Source organism: Parasteatoda tepidariorum, chromosome 10, assembly GCF_043381705.1.
Source record: "Parasteatoda tepidariorum isolate YZ-2023 chromosome 10, CAS_Ptep_4.0, whole genome shotgun sequence".
Classification (NCBI taxonomy): Eukaryota; Metazoa; Arthropoda; class Arachnida; order Araneae; family Theridiidae; genus Parasteatoda; species Parasteatoda tepidariorum.
The window spans coordinates 28,816,539-28,834,317 of NC_092213.1; the positions used below are offsets into that span (position 1 = coordinate 28,816,539).

At 29.3% G+C, this 17,779-nt stretch overlaps 1 protein-coding gene across 27 annotated transcripts in view; it reads left to right on the plus strand.

The window, feature by feature from the left end:
• Window positions 1-17,779, plus strand: part of LOC107437615 (forkhead box protein P1) — a 403,975-nt gene that overhangs the window by 363,928 nt on the left and 22,268 nt on the right. For 14 of the 27 annotated variants that reach the window (XM_071186843.1, XM_071186848.1, XM_071186855.1 and 11 more), the window contains 5 exons: window positions 2,621-2,842; window positions 4,300-4,582; window positions 10,584-10,893; window positions 11,865-12,087; window positions 14,853-15,093. In XM_071186843.1, the coding sequence (XP_071042944.1) occupies window positions 2,621-2,842; window positions 4,300-4,582; window positions 10,584-10,893; window positions 11,865-12,087; window positions 14,853-15,093 (1,279 nt within the window). Of the gene's footprint in view, window positions 1-2,620; window positions 2,843-4,296; window positions 4,583-10,583; window positions 10,894-11,864; window positions 12,088-14,852; window positions 15,094-17,779 lie in introns of all 27 variants that reach the window. The other 13 variants (XM_071186842.1, XM_071186847.1, XM_071186845.1 and 10 more) reach the window with 1 other exon arrangement.

A 17,779-nucleotide genomic window follows, 5' to 3' on the forward strand; every position in this document is an offset into this window, starting at 1 on the left:
GCGGTAAGGGATGTAAAAAAGAACAAAGGACAATTTTTTGAGGATTTTTTTTCTTTTACTTTCTCATTTTTCTGGTTTTACTTAGTGGAAATATTTGTCTTGGATTATGTTCTATGTTTGCTTATGAGTCGTTTGGATAAGAGTAAAAAAATTTGCGNAAAAAAAAAAAAAAAAAAAAAAAAAAAAAAAAAAAAAAAAAACTTTGTAAAATAATTTTTGCAAATTTTCTCCTTTGTTATAAATTTTTTTATGTTGATTCTTTCTGAGTTTGAACCAATCTGTATTCTAAACTTTGTTTATTGTTGGTTTTTAAGCAATAATATTTTTTTCCGTGGAATTTTTGAATTAGCTATTGATTGTAAAGTTTGTTTGCATAGATTTTTTTTTCTTCAAAAAGATACGATTTATTTAGTCCCAAGCTGATGTATTCTAAACACGATTTCTAAAGAAGTCCTTATCTGTTTACATTTTAGTGAAAAGCTTGTAAACAGAAATAAACTTTAAATACATTTTAAGCTAAGTCTTGAAAAAAATAGCCTTCTGGCGATGCAACGGAAAGTGTAAAAGAAAAAACAATAATTCAATGAAGTGTATTTAGATATACGCAATTTTATTGGCCGTTGTATCTTCGTTCAATCATATTCAAACTGTTTATTTAGAGATAAAAAGCCATTTCACATATTTTTCTAAAGAGTAACGTAATCTATTTCTGTAGTTCATTTAAAATTTTACTTCATGAATGCAGTTATATACATAGAATAAAAATTTTGCTATTCATTTATAAAATGGAATTTTAAATGAACAATAGAAATAGAATACCGGTTTATTTTGAACTATTGCTGTTCACAAAATTTTAAATTCTAATGTTATACCATTTATGTTATTCCCCGCTATGATTATAATGAATAATTTATATATANATTAAATATATATATATATATATACTAAGAAACGCTAAACTGAAAAAATAAAAACCTGTTTGATTTCGGAAAGAAACAGAATGGAATTAAAAGACGATTATAAACTGAAAGACTTCGAAAGAAAGAAGATTATAAACTGAAAGACTTCGAAAGAAAGAAGATTAAGAGCTGAAAGACGATTAAGAGACTTTTCCAAGTTTCATCTGGCAATCAAACTGGTTTTAGTGTTTTTCAATCCACTTTCCTCAATTGTGATTAGACAACTTTTATCAGTACTGTGGTTTCTCGTACATAGCTTAAATGTTAGTTTCGAATTATAGAGTGCACATATTTTTTGCTTTGTTTTCGACAAGAATTCTAAAAATATATGTTACGAGCGTTGATTACGAAACATTGTTTACAATAATTTTATTACTTACACTGTTTAAAACAAAACTAAATATAATTATTTTATAATTTACTCTGTCTAAATTTCATTGTCAAAAAACTATTTTTTAATTGTAAAATTGAAATCATTAGTTATAGCATAATGATACAGCAAATCACAAATATAATATAGCAAATAGCAAATCACATAGCTACTTAGAGCTCTGAAATACATGAAACTTTAATACTGAAGCTAAGAAAAGAATAATTGCTGAAAGATATTCTCTTATTGTTTATTTCTGTATTATATTCTTATTGGTACTTAATTGGTGATTAAAAACAAGATCTTTGCTTGAAGAAATATCGGATTAAATCATGGCGCTCCTATTAAACAAGATCTCTTATCTTGTATTACGGGATCGCGTATAATTATCCTGTATTCTTGTTTAGTATGTTCATTTCATATTATTGCACATATGTTGTGATTTGTCTTACCTTAACATTAATATGAAAAAAATTTCGATTTTTAACTATTTTCAAGTCTATACATTTAAAATATAATTGGTATTTTAAAAAATAAATATTTAAATATTATTGCAACCTGAATATGTGCTGTTATAAGCATACAAACTATTTACATGTTTAGCTATATATTCATATCTAATAGCTGTTATAAACATGCTAGCTATTCTTTTTATTGTACAAATTTTATGATTTGTCTTACCTTAACATTAATATAAAAATGTTTTCGATTTTAAATTGATTTTTTTAAAACCACACATTTAAAACTATAAGAGGGTTTTTGTAAAATGAATATTTTTACAATCTGAATATGTCCTGTTATAGGCATACAAGTTATTCATATTTAGTACACTTTCCAAAACTATTTTTTAAGGCTTCCCACGAATCTTATAAATTTTAAATAGTATAAATAAATTTACTTTAATAACCGTCTGTATTTCTTTTTTCAAGATACCATTTTAACGTTTAGGGACTTGGTTACTTCAAATTCTTATATAAATATATTTCTTTTAAAAATAATACGTAGTGGTGTTCACAAATTTATTTAAGCTATAGACTTTGGTTTAATTTTCATCAGCCCTTTTTAAAATGTATAAGACCAGCAAGGATATTGTATTTACATAATCATTAAATATTTTATAATGATAAGATCATGTTGAGCGATGATAATGTGATTATGTTGAAAGTTGATGATGATTATGTTGAGAGGTAAAGATCATGATAGATGATCACTGAGTTTATGCATATGTGTAATCTATAAAACTTTTGTACTTCAAAAAAAAATCTAATAATCTCAATTTTTGTTTTTGCAGGGATCTAAAGCTCACGGGATCAAGAGGTCCAGGGCGACCAATAATCACCACGGCGAGAAGCCGGGTATCGGTAACGATTCCAACATCCCTCCTCTGTTGATGATGAATTCGCAGCTGTTGGCTCAGCATCAGCTGCAACAGCTATTGCAGCAGCCATCGCCAACGCAGCTGCAGCAATTGCTACAGCAGCAACAGTCCATTTTCTTACAGCAGCAGCAACAGGTGAGATACATACTATCCGGGAAATGGAACGAATTTTAAATTAGTCGTTCAAAGCAATTTTAAACACTGAAAACCGAACTTGTAGGAATATATCCTGCCTTCAGTCTTTCATTTCACAAAAATAAAAGTTCTCTATGAAAGCGAATTTGTCGCAATACTTGGCTCCTTAGTTAGATTCTAAATTTCAAGGTTGTTGCTTTAAATACGCTACTAAGCTAATGTACAACGACAATAAAAGTAGAAATTACTGAAAAAATTTGGAGAGTTGGCTATTAATTTATGCGACTTTCTTTAGTTTTGTAGAAAAAATGGCCACTTCTGCATAATTGTAACAAACTTTGGCAAATTAGGAGCGTTAATTGTTAATTTATACGGTTATTATATGCAGCTTTTTAATGCAATTCGGGGTGTAACCATTTTCCATGAATGTTAGGATTAGGCTGTGGACTCAAAGGTGCTGGACTCAAACACTGCTGGTGCCAAAGAACATCTCTCTACAGTGTGTTTTACTCCACGACAGATGGCAACACTATACTATTTTGCCTTGATTCGGCAAACAAAACGCATGAATCTCAAACAACATCAAATTCCGAATGGAAGATAACTTTTAGGAGCGTAACATTAACTTATGATCAGTGACCAGATAGTTAACGTTAAAAAACAACCTTCAGACCCTTATTTTTATGATAATGATAGCTTTACGGGCATAAGTTTATTTTTAAGGTTGGTGAGTATACACTTCTTGCTGGTTACTGACCATAATCTAGCGGTAAAATTTTTTAAAGCATGGTAATTAGTTCATTTACTGCCTGTTATTATTTAAACCATGGGGTTATTATTTAAATCATCATAATATATCTATCGAACCATTAGTATAAAAATTTTTTGAAAATCTATTTTAATTCCTGTAACTAATCTGCAAATGTATTTCTAGCAAACTAATCTATTTCTATCAAAACTTTAAACAAGATTACTGTTTAACATGATAATTTTAACAGGGTGCGTAGCTTTTTTAAAAAGTGCTTAAAGATGCTTATTTTTGATTTACGTTTTTTAAAAGCCCTTAAAGGTGCTTTTTATATTCGAGGTTCGTAAAAAGTGCTTAATTTTTTATTTTTTAAAAAGAGATTTTTTTTTGCCGTATTGATTGTCGTTCTAAATTACAAAAAAATTCATGATTTTCACAATTTTCTCTGCAATATTTATCAGAAACTAATTGTTTTATCTTGATTACGTAAAGTTTTTTTTTTTTAATATTTTTGAATTTTATTGCTTTTATGTTTATGAACTAAGTACTTTAAGCGATAGAAAAAAAGTAATTTTTATTACTGCTCAGATCCTAATTAAGATTTTTTTTTTGGAATGTGAATAAAAATATTTTTAGTGTTTAAAAGGTGCTTATTTTTTGTTGGAAAATCTGGCTACGCACCCTGTTTAAACATGATTAATTTCAGCAGCAGCATCAGCAACACCAGCAGCTAAAACAACTTGAATCCGTGATACCTCACATCCAAGAACAGATCAACCTCAATATTATGCAGCAAAGCCAAATTCTCCACCAACTCAATGGGCTGAATAATGGCTTGCCTGGTCTTGGTTCTTCTGATAAGAAAGCGAACCGACAGCAGTTGCAACTTCAACTACAGCAGCTGGCACTTCAACAACACCAACTAATGCAACAGCTACAGCTGAGCAATAGACAATATATGATAAACCTCCAACCTTTCATGCTTCCGCAAGGTAAGGTTTATGCTTACGCAAGGTTTCTTCTAAAAATTCTAACTACTCTTCATAGAATAAACTAAAAAGCTAATGAGTTATGCTAGCTTTTCTTAAAATTCGTTTAACACTTCAGAAAAAAATGAGTTCGTTCTGGTAAAACATTTGGTATTTACGTATTAACGCAACCAGGCCAAAATTCGCATAAATCGCCAAATTTGGCGACCCTACTTACGGCAACCCTACGTGTTATGCGTGGTTTTTCGTAAAGAAACAAAATAATAATAAATAATTTTGTTTTAATAATAATTTGATAATTTTAATAATAATTAATTAATAATAATTTTGTTTTAAGTAATTTTTAAAAAATAATATAAAAAACAGTATTAAAAATTGTCTGTAATTAATAAATGTACATTTTCTTTCTATTCATACTTTCTTACTCAAACTTACAAATCGCGCCAACCTGGTTGCGATAATACGTAAGTACCAAACATTTTTTTACGAAGTTTATAAGATAAAATATTTGATTGCATCACACTCTTAGCACGATGCTTATTAATCAACGTAGGAGCAATTTTCTGTTTTAAATTAGCAGCAGGTCGGGATAGCCTGGTTGCCAGGGCGTTACTCTTTAGTCTCTCATAAAATAGTTTCCCCTCTTATAAATAGATGTCAGCACAATATTTCTATGTTACTTAAAACTTGTGGAACGCTTCAAAAAAAAATAAGTGGAACATTTTAACAGCGGCTGGGTAAAAGGAGAAATGTCTACTTTTAAATAAATAAATAATATCATTTCTATAATATTTTTAACATTAAAATATTTCAATATTAAAATAAACATTAAAATATTTCAAAGCTTCTTAGATCATTTATAGCGTGTAAAAATAATTCTGGTAGCTTATTAAATTAACATTTTTAACTGTATAAAATGTATATTTTTGTTGTATGCATCATATATAACAATGAAAAAATTACTTATTCATCATAAGTACTGAATTTTTTGCACCGATTTATGAATATTTTAAAACTTTCTAGCAAACTTTTGATGATCGAAAATGTTTTGAATGCATTTTTTATCAGTAATTTATTTTGCGTGCAATGTGAGAAAATTTCTACAGATCAAAAATAATTCAGTTCATGATGCCATTGAAAGGAAATATTAAATATTTTACTTTTTAAAATAGTTTTAAATAGTTTCATCTCTTATAAATAGATGTCAGCACAATATATTTGATGCCAAGTCACTGAAACCTTATGAAACGTTTCAAGAAAGTTAATTAAACATTTTAACAACGTCTACATTTAAAGAAATGAATGATAATGTTTCTATGACATTTTTTTTTTTACATTAAAATATTTCACAGCTTCTTAGATTACTTATAGTGTGTAAAAATTAACCTGGCTGTTTATTAAATTCATATTTTTAACTAAATAAAATTTATATTTCTTTTATTGTATACATCATATAACAAGGAAAAACTATTTGTTTACCAAAATTATTGTCTTTTTTATACCAATTTATAAATATTCTAAAACATTTAACAGAATTTTGATGATATTTTGAATTTATTTAATTTTTTTATCAATACCTTATTTTGCATGCAATATGAGAAAATCTCTAAAAAAATTCCACCAATCAAAAATAATTCAATTCATGATGTCATGGTAAAGAAATATTAAATATTTTACTTTTAAAAAAAAATAAACCATTTGCTATATGATTAAAAGTATCCATGTGAAACAAAGAGTTTCGACCAAAAACAAGTAAAAACCAAGCTTAAAAAAACCTTTTAGCAAATCAAACTTCTTCATATTTATGATAATTTAATCCGTATTTAACATGCTTTCGCTGCCGAAAAATATTTTTTATAACATCGATTAAAGTAAACTTATAATCTCAAACTCAAATCTTGTTCTCATATTTTAATTAAGTTTCTTTTATCTTTATAATACTCCCTGCGCAATCAAAGGTAAATAATATGTATTCGATACATAAGCTTACATGTACTTAAAATGTTTTTAAAAATATTGCATTCTTTTCTAATACTACGAAAGAAAAAGACTTATAAGAAACGGCACTTCAAATGTTTTAACTACTCATTTGGCGCAGATTTTGTTCATTAATACCCTTTTCTTTATCGTATTTGAGAGGTTTTTTTGGCGCTTTTTAAACTTTACACCCTTTTATTCATAAAAGCATTTATAATACATAAATATATCTCCTTTAATTCTTATAAGCCTACAGCATAATATTCTTAGACGATTCGGAAAAGGTTGTATTTTTGTGAGACAATTTTTTTAAAAAATGTAAGAAGTATTTTAAAGATAAAGAGAAAAAATAGCGGTAATAACTGATATTTATGAAAAATAACACCGAATTATAAGTTCATTAAGAATTAATGCTTTTGAAATTTCGAAGTTAAAAAAAATAAATTAATAACATTTTCGCAACCAGTGAATTAAGTACTTAGTACTTTTTTTAAAGTAAAAAGTGCTATAAACATATCATTTTCCTTTAATGGTATTACCACTTTTCTTTTAATGTGCTCGGGATTATTTTCATATTTTACATAAGGATTAAAAAATAACCATTGTTTACCCTGCTTTGTAAAATTAAAATTCTATTTTGAATATATTTTATTCCGAATTTGATTTTTTTTTAAAATAGGCTAATAATTACTTTGACAAGCACTTAAATGAACAAGAAACTATTTATTCCGTTAAATTGAACCTATTACTTTATTGTTATTTCCTTGTATTGAACCTATTACTCTTTGACCAATAAGTGTATTATAAATCAAAGCAATGAGGGCTTAAAATTTAAATCACTGTATCTTTTATTATACATTGCCCCGTTGATAGAAAGAAAATGAAAAAGAGGAAAAAAAATCTTGAACAAAATGAATAAAAATGCGAGATAAATTTACAGGAAAGGTTTTCGCGAAAAATTAAAAATTAAAAAAGTAAAAACCTGCCTCTCTAATTTCGCGATTTTAAAAGCTCTGGGATTAACTGAGAATCATCAATTGTGATTTTAATTAACAACTTTAATTTATTTACTCTAAAAGAATACCCCTACCGTTTGACACCCCGTTCTGTACTCTCCATCTCTCTTTATGTTCGTAAAGTTAATTTTTTCCCCCGTTCGCAAAAAATAATCGCAAATAAATAAATAATTTTAAGTCAATTAATGATTCAAGCTCTAATGCAAACGAAATGTTTACGAGATAAAGATGAGTTTGTCTAAAATATTTTTCTAGTTTTTTTCGTTTAACTTTTCTCCCTCTTAGCAGGTTAATCGCTTAATTTTTTTTCTGCATGCATATAAATCTTCGTACTTTTATCTTAAAACAGTTCTCAATGTTGATGAGTTTTTCAGAAAAACAAAAATGTTTTCTTTACGCGCAGTTTTGCTGGATAAATGATTTTTTTTTTCCACCCCGTGTTTGATTTTTATGTTTTGTTGCTTTTTAATGCTTACGTTTTGTTTGCGCTTAGTTTTTTCAGTTTTTTTACGTCGCGTTTCTTATTTTGTTTAAAGCAGCTCAATTAAGAAAAATGCTCTTTAGAGCTTTCGTTTACTAATTTGTTTTCGTTATGGGTGGATTTTTTATTGTTTTTTTTTTCTTTCGTTTATCTTCTTGAACGATTTTAAAGATTGCTTAACGCTGGAAAAAAAAACTTTTTTTCATTATTTTCATGCAAATTTACCTTTACTTACGAACAATGAATTCTTTTCATTACTATAGAGTCGTTTTGTCAAAAATAAAAATGCATAATCTTCTAACTGTTCAAGACACATCCTCTGTGATTACTGCTCTAATTTAATACTTTAATTTTAAAACCCTAAATAAGGAACACAAAAAGCGTTATTGTGAGTTATGTCGTTAGCAAAAACATGCTCATTTTGAATACCCACTGCGATTTGAAAAAGAAACTGCTTTTCATTAGTTTTTAAAAATAAGTTTTCAGTAATAAAAAAAAAGTTTTAGTCGAAAAAAACACTAGACTTAAGAAATCATCATTGAAATAATGTGCGTATTTCTTTTATGTTTTTGAGAAGAAGAAAAAAGACTTTTTAATACTGTTTTGCATGTTGACTAATAATTGGCCTTTTACAGTAATTTAAATAGATTTATAATTTAAAAGGAAACTGTATTATTTTTAAAGTTAATAAAGATTGCGTCCACATTGATTTGCATCAGAACTTTTGTCCCTTGAATTATTCTTGATTTTTACGTTATCTTTTAATTATAAAAAATTATTTTAATGATTCAGTGTTCTTATTTCTTTTGTTGAGCAATCGTTTCAACGAAGTTATGAAACAAACCTAATTTTAAAAAAAAAATGTGTTATAAATTATAATTAGAACTATTAAAGTCGAATTTCCGTTTCATATGCACTGAAAAATGAATACTCAATTTTCACCAAAATTTCTTCGTTTTTGACGAAACCGTTTCCTGATATATGGTCCGAGTGAATTTTTTGTCAAAGTTCCGATATAACTATTTTCATTTCTTCGAGGAAACTAATTTCGTCATTCTATTTTTTTCCCCAAAAAGTGCCTAATGTATCTAACCTTTCTAATTATCACTTTATCGTGGGTACCATGTAACTGGATCAATGTCGCCTTAACAGCACAAGAGGCACAAATAGAACTGAGAAATAAATTATACCCATGCCTGAAGTGAGATTCGAAGCCAGGATCTTCCTGGTACGAGGCCAACTCCTCGACCACCATCCGGTCCGGTTAGGTATTTTCGCTACTTCGATCGTTTAGTCTTCATCCTAGTTTCGTCATTCTAGTTAACAATCTGTTGCAATGCATTATGGTGAGGCTTCGAGTTGAGGAAACATTTTCGTCACATGTTTGAGAGTTCGCATTTTGTCATAAATTTACGAAATACAGCTCAAGATTTGCTGTGATCGTCAAAAGCGAGAATTTTATTTCTGAGAGTGAGAAATTTACAGTTACAGATGTTGTAAAGAATAGGCGTTATTTTTGGCGAACTTAATGCAAATGGTTGTTCTGGTTTAGAAAAATAGCTTAACGCAAAATGATTCTTTAAAAAATGAATGACAACAAACTACAAAACGAAAAAAACTCTGTCAGTCCACCGTAAAAAGATGATTAAAAGCAAAATTATAGTGAAAGTCTATTAAATAAAATGAAGATTTCGTAGAAACTAAAACTAAATCAAAATAAAAGAAGCATTGATAGGTATTAGAAAAGTTTCGTGTAAATGATAATTCTGCTAAAAAATAAAATAAATAAATAAATTTTAAAAAAATAAAAAAGGCATTTAAACGTAATAATAATGTAAAAGAATGGTAAGATGTAAATTTTTTGGTTAGTATCTAATTCTAAATGTTTTCCTCTTCTCTAAGGGTATTTTTAACATAGTTAAATAAACTTCAAGTAAGATCACCATAAGTTAATCGTCTTTAATACGGTGAACAGACAATAAAGCTCTTTATTATACTGTGTACTATGTGATCGGTATTAAATACTTTCAATAAACTTTTGAACCATTTCTAATGGAAAGGAATAAATGAGAAGTACGTCTGGCAATAAATTAGTCAAATGTACTGCTTCAGTATTGTAATTAGTTCCTATGCATTTTTTATTTCGTTTTTAGGATATTTTTAACGTTATAAAATAAATTACGTTATTTTTTTTCCCCTTCATTTTTAAGGGATTTTTTTAGCAACGTAAAATAATTTTTATTGTTTTATTTATTTATTTTTATTTGTTTATTTATTCATTTATTGAATTTAGCGACACTGAATAAATTTCAACACTTTTGTTTTTCTAATTTGTTAGACAGTTTAAAATATTTTATGACGTTTTTTAGGGGAGGAGGCGAAATTGTTTAAATTCCATATCTATTACCGAGAATTTCCGAAATTTTTTAAAGATATTTTTTACAACGTATAATTAATAGCATGTTACATATATAATATAGGTATTATATAATATTATCTATAATATAGGTATTAATATAATTAATTATAGGTCTGAACGCTAACGACGTTTGGAAAGAAGGATCCGGTGATGAAAGTGGCTCGACCGTGAATGGTATGATGCATGGAGGGTCCCCTGGGGCTGGAAGGCCCCTTGTGAATGGGACGGCGCCCCAGCACGAAATCTATTCCGTATCCCCAGTGAGCACGGCTTCTTCTTCCTCGTCCCAAAGAAGCTTGCCACCCACCCCAAAGGATGAAAGAGGGTGTTCCAGTCCTCCAAGTCACGCTCTTTATGGTCACGGGGTTTGCAAATGGCCCGGATGTGAAGCTGTTTGTGACGATTATCAGTCTTTCAAGAAGTAAGATTCTATTTATTTTTCTTAATTTTTTTTTAAAAAAATATTCAAATTTTAAAAATTTATGTGTGTTGTAAAAAAACTTTATAAACGAGTCTTAAACCTCTCAAATCTACTTCATCCACCCAATCTCATTTACTTTTTATAACCTTCGTCAATTATTCAAATGATATTAATTCCTTCCTGTTAGCAAGGGTAAAAAATAAAAAATATTTCAAGAAAAAAAATTTAAAAACGCATAAAGTGTATTTATTAAAAATCATTTTTAAAATATAGATTTTACTTTTTTAATTTTTTTTTCTTTTTTTAATATCTAAGTGTTTTGAAAACAAATATTGTTCCCAGCAACAAAATCGCCTCCGTCAACATACTGCCGTACCAAAATGAAAACGTTTTCAACGAGTCAAGTTATCTGAAAATAATCATTAACTTTACTTGATTAAAAACTTCATTCGCTTCAAAAATGTACAAATTGGAGATAACAATCGACATGATTCAAATTTTTTTCTCGATTTCTACTTTCTGATTTTCCCATTTTCTTGACTTACTAGACGTGAACATTCTGTTCTCATTCGCGTCTGGCAAGTTTTGTAAATGGGCACCTGTTTTTCAGTGTTTGAATCATGTTGACTGTTATTTCTAGTTTGCACATTTTTAAGCTGATGAAATTTTTAATCAAGTATTATTTTACCACTTCAGTTTCTTGGGATTCTTTATTTAACCATGCACCTTGTTTTTTCTCGAAAACATAGAACCTTTACCCTAATTCGAATGACTGTATATGTTTTAATTAAACGTGTTAATTATTTTTTTAATTAATTAAAATTATATTAATGCTAGTAACAAGGGCGTTTTATTTATATATTTATATGTTTATTTCATTTTGTATTTAAAACTATATTATTAAGTTAGCAGTAAAAAAAAAGCTTTATTTTATTTAGAACTTAAAATTTTAATGTTTTGTTTTTGTACAGGCATTTAAACTTAGAACATCAACTAGATGATCGGAGTACAGCCCAAGCTCGTGTCCAGATGCAGGTTGTGTCTCAGTTGGAGCTTCAACTGTCGAAAGAAAAAGAAAGGTTACAAGCGATGATGCAGCATCTTCACATGAAACCTTACTCCAGCAGTAGTACCAACGGGAACGGAAACAGCAACAGCAACAATCACCGAAGCTCACCTTCCAAATCAGAAAATGTAAATACCCTCAAATACTTAGCTTAAGATTAAGATTCTAAACAAACCAGTCTGATACCAGAGCTATACTGTGCACTGAGTAAAAAAAAGTATAGTCGATACTACCAGAATATGATAAAACGTACCTTATGATAAAACGTACCGATTCTATGCGAACACCAAAATGGACGGTAATTTTTGCCTAAGTGCTTTGGTAATGATGTTGGAAAAATAAACTAAAAAATATTGTTTTAAAATATGTGGTAAAATTTGATAAATGGAGTAAAATTTGGTAGTTTTATCATACCTTAGAGCAAGGCATCGAAATTAATCGGTTAAATTTACTTTTCAGTTTTGTAAATTTTTACTAAATATGTGTTTATAAGAACTAGGATTTTAAAAAACAAAGTTTCAGGTAAATCGTTACCATATGAAAAGAAAAATTATCAAATTAATAGTTTAAATACCTCATACTTTGGTTTTATTAACCGAAATCAAATTTTTTTTTCCATGAAGTTCGTTACCATACATTGCGATAATTTTGCCAGAATTCTTTTTTCCGTAAACTATAAATCATTCACATCCTCTACACCAGGAAATATATTTGAAATAGTTTATTTAAAATTGTATTCTCTCTCTCTCGAAACTAACTTTAGATTTCTTTATAAATATCTTTAGCCCTGCACTATTGTCACTAATGTAATATAATGTCAACTATAGATATTGGCACTATAAATAAACATTATCTTACGCAAGTACCATACAGAATACCAGCGTCAGAAATTGTAAAAATCTACTTCGACGATTCAAGATAATACCATACCGAATGTAAAAAGGAAAAAATGTTATTACCTTCAAATATATATATAAAGTCATCAAAGTATACTAATGAGGGAGCGTATTTAAGCAAAGAAAAATGAAAATACTATCGGAAGTGAGAAAGGTGGGATGAAAACTATCAAAACCAGTTTGATTGTGCGATAAAAAGTGTAGTTTATAATAATCGTCTTTCAGATCACCTGCTTTTTCCGACAATAAAACTGTTTTTGGAGATTTTAGCTCCTCCTCCACAGTAGGTGTTCGTTAGATTTTAATATCGTTTTTCTTTTTTTATCTTTTGAATATTTATTTACAATCTTCTTGTGTACATCTTTTTTCTTTGACGAGGCTTCTAAAATTTTATAATAAAGTTGGCATTTTCGGAACGCACTATATAATTTAGTAGTAGATAGTACACATCATGATATGACTTATAATACCAAAAGCTGTTCTAACCAAAATGGAAAAAGGCAACAGCAACAATCTCTAAAACTCTCCTTTAAAAATTCTCAAGTGTAATTACCCTTAATTTCAAAACTCTTTTCAACTTTTAATTACATCTTTATGACTCTCTTACTTGTAACTCTTAAGAAGCTGCCGTTAATTCAATTTGATGATGATGGTGATAAGTCCTAGGTGTACAAGCGCCGCTTTGGCCTAACTTTCCAATTTGTTCTTCACTAAGTGTTATTGATGAGTAGAGAATGCTCTCTACCTTTAGAGTTAATGCGATGAGTCTTCAATATTTAATCGTTTTCTGTGGGTATATCTAATTGAATCAAGTATTTTAGCTTAAGGACAGGACATTTTAAAATTACAATATTGTTCGTAATTATCGGTGGAAGTTTAGATTTGAAATTTTAAATTAAGATCGTAATTTTTTAGCCAAGGAAAGATACAGATTTCAAATAATTAAAGTATTTGGTTACGTATAAAGTTTTTTGGTTTAAAAATACACCCAGTTTGTTGGGTTAGTTTATTTACTTTCAACTTCTGCTTTGTATGATTATTTAACGCTGTTTTTCGAGGCTCGGTCGCCAAGGAAATAAAAAAGCCATAGTTAAAGTGCCTCAAACTTGAAACAGTGCGATGATTTGAAAATTTTATATATAATCTGCCCGTGAAAAATTATCTGGGCTTTAGAACATATAAAAAACTTTCAAGTTGTTAAACTTTTTTTAAAGTCGCCAATTTGGAGAATTTTTCTACCTAGATGAAAATTATCAAAATCACTACTTTATTCTCAGGGGATAGAGCGTTCCACTTCCAATGATGTGAATCGGGTTCGAAACCCAGCTATGGCTGGTGGATACGAATTCTGCACCCATCTCGCACCGACCACAGTGTTGACGTTAAATATACACAGTGGTAAACGAATCATAAATTAGAGTCCCATCAGGCTAACCGTGGGAAGTTTTCGCGATTTTCCACTCCATGCAACTCAAATGCGGGTTAGTTCCATCAAAAAAAAACCAGAAGTTCCCTTGTCGTCTGGATTGGGCTCAAAATTACAAGGCTACGGAGTTGAACATCGGTAGCCGTAAACTCAAAATTGGGTTGTCTGTTCAACGACTGTCATAGAATAAAATAAAATTGATTAGTGCAGACGATTTTTTTAAATTGCGATATTAGACACAAAAAATGTTCTTTCTCTGAATAAACATGCTTTGTTTCTAACGATTGTGATTCTTGACTCCCAAAATATGGTTTAGGAAGTAGCCGCAAACAGGAGAATATGGTCCCTATAGTTTAGTCAGGAAAACAGTCGAAAGTTTTAAGTTTACTTAATATTACTTTAATTTTTCGCCGTAACTCAACTATTTTACGTGCAGTATATATTAAACAAACTATCTCGTATATAAGCTCATACAAGACATGTCATTCTTGCATTTTAAAAAATATATTTCGTTTTGTCTTGTGATTTAATTCAGTTCATGAATTTTTCTTTTCTTTGTTTTTTATTTTAGAATGTAATTTCAAATATGAAATCCGGTGCACCTACATCGCCGCAAATGGCCCTTGTCCCAGTTGTGAGTAGCTCTCCGCCCGCCCTGTCCGCCGTCATGACGACAATGTCCAATGCGGGACCCCTCATGGCCACTGTCCCGCAAAGACTGGGGCCTCCTCCTCCTCTTCACCCGCCCAATCCAAATAATATGGGTCATGTGCGGCGAAGACTCAGTGACAAAAGCTGTCCGCCCCTGTCTGGTAAGTGAATTTTATCTTTTAATTGTGAATTTTATCATTTTAATATAAAAATTTAAGATATACATTTTCGAAAATGAAAGAAAAAATTGTTTCGGAAATTTAAATTACAAATACTAAATTCTGTGGCGCTACAGCCCATGGAGGGCCAAGGCCTACTGTGCCCATCTCAGTTTTCTTGACCTTGGGCTCTGGGTGCAAGAGCAGATGTTCCGGTTGGGTGGTCAGCCAAACTCGGAACCCCCTGTGTTTAGTCCCCGAGCATGCTTGGTACTCATTTTATCATTTTAATTGTGAGTTTTATCATTTTAATATAAAAATTTAAAATATACTTAATAAAAGAAAAAAATGTTTCGGAAATTTAATTTAGCAAATACTCGGTATAAAATTTTATAACATTACAGAAAGATATGGTACTTATATACCAATTGTTGCTTACACTGTGTAAAATGTGTAAATGAATTACTTTTATTTCATTTTTGTGTTGCTTATTGCAAAAACAACCTATTGAAGAAAGCAAAAAATAGATAGTTTGAGAAAGATTTTGTGCAAGTTGGTTAATAAAGGTTTTAACTTTAGTAGCTCTAACAACGAAAACCGAATGCAGAAAATTGCATACAACGAACCGTTGTCATTCCATAAACATAGTACTTAATGATATTTCTTCATTAATTTAAATTTTTAATTCCTAATATGTGGTCAATGTTTATTTTTATTGTGTAAATGAATTACTTTCTGTGCTTACACTGTGTAAAATATGTAAATGAATTACTTTAATGCATTTTTGTGTTGCTTTTTGCAAAAACAACCCATTGAAGGTAGTGAAAAATAGATAGTTTAAGAGAAATAGTGCAGTTGGTTAATAAAGTTTTTAACTTTAATAGCTCTAACAACCAAAACCGAATGCAGAAAATTGTATGCAACGTACAATTGTCATGCCATAAACATAGTAGTACTTAATGATATTTTTTCATTAATTAAAATTTTTAATTCCCAATATTTGAACAATGGTTATTTTTATAACTAATAAGCCGCGGATGCTTTTAAAAGGTATATAAAAATATAGGTAAATAAATGTAAAAATAAACTATGCTGGGATGATTTTTTTTACTGCTCAGATGATCACTTTACAATTGACAGGCTTGAGGTAATATATTTATGAGCCACATTTTAATAATACCTAAATTTGAAAAAAAAAAGAAAAAAAAGCGTATATAAAACTATCACATAGTATCGTTTCCTATTTGGTACTTTTCAAGTTTTGGGAATTGCCTTTAACTAACAGTGCATAAAAATGTGTTTTCTTTTTCATCAAAAATGTTTGAAAAAGCCTTCTCATAATCTGTTTTAAAACGTGGCTTACTTAGTATTTTATTGCTCCAAGCTTTTTATTAAATTTATTTCCGCTGTTATTTTCAATCAATATTAAAAGAATTAAATAATTTATTTAAAGCATTCTCTACGAAATATTGTTTGGGAAAATTGTAGTCTGAATAAAACTCACTCGATGTTATTTCATATATTTAATAATGAAATAGAAATAACTGATATTCTAATGAAAAAAAAACCGTTTGTATCAGTTAAAAAGAATGAAAATTCTCATGGGGGTTGCAAAATCATACAAACGCGGCTGTTTGGAATAAGAACAAATTATAAAGAGTGGTTTTGACTCCTTTTTTTTTCATATAGTGAGTTAGGGTTTCGTTAAAAAATAAATAAAGAAAAAATTTTAAATAAACGACATGCCCATTACCTGTTTGATCAATCACATGGAACCCTCCCCTATCTCTCCACCCCTCTCAGCCTCGCTGAGGCCCACCCACCAAAATGGGATGAAAAAGGTAGAAAATATAAAATAAAGAAGAAAAAAAATTTTTTTTCTCTTTTTTATTTTACCCCCTTCGAACATTTAATAAGCCATCAATGCCAATACTGGAGACGTTATAAAAACGGTAATGACTTATTATTTACTCAATATTTCATCCTTCAAATTAATCAGAAAAAGAACCGAAAAAACCAAAAAGAAATAAACAATTTTACGAAAAGAACCAAGCCCTATTTAAACCAGGACTTTTTGAATAATAATAATAATCTTTTTGAAAAAAAAAATTTTTTTTTAGTGAAAAAAGTTTAATCGATAACGTTGAAGCGAAGTGAAGTAACAGAAGTAATGAGGTTTCCTTAGCCCGTTCCCTAGTCATAAAAACACTAAATAATTTATTGGGCAGATCGGCGTATTAGTCGAACCCCACCCAAACGGCAAAAATGAAAAGTTGCATGTGTGCAGGCCTGCTTTTCTGCATACATCCCATTAAATCATTTAATAGAAAGAATGATGCTGGTGATTTATAAGTCATCAATCAGTAAGATTTTGTGAAATTTATAATAATAATGCATTGTTTGTGCCAAAACCAGATGATAAACTGAGATTTGGCGATATTTTTTTTTCCGTGATTATCCTTCATCCGCCAAAACTCATTTACTTCCCTCTTCGGAGGAAAAAAAAAGGAAGGGGGAAAAAAAGCGGAATAGATTAATTTTAAAAACTTTAAATCTGTAACTTTCTTAATAAATAAAATATATACGGTAGCCCACAGTCTGCCTTTTCCGAAGAAAACGTAACGAATTTAATGAGCTTAATAAATTGATTAAAGATTTCCTTATTATTTTTCATAGGGCCTCCCCCTCC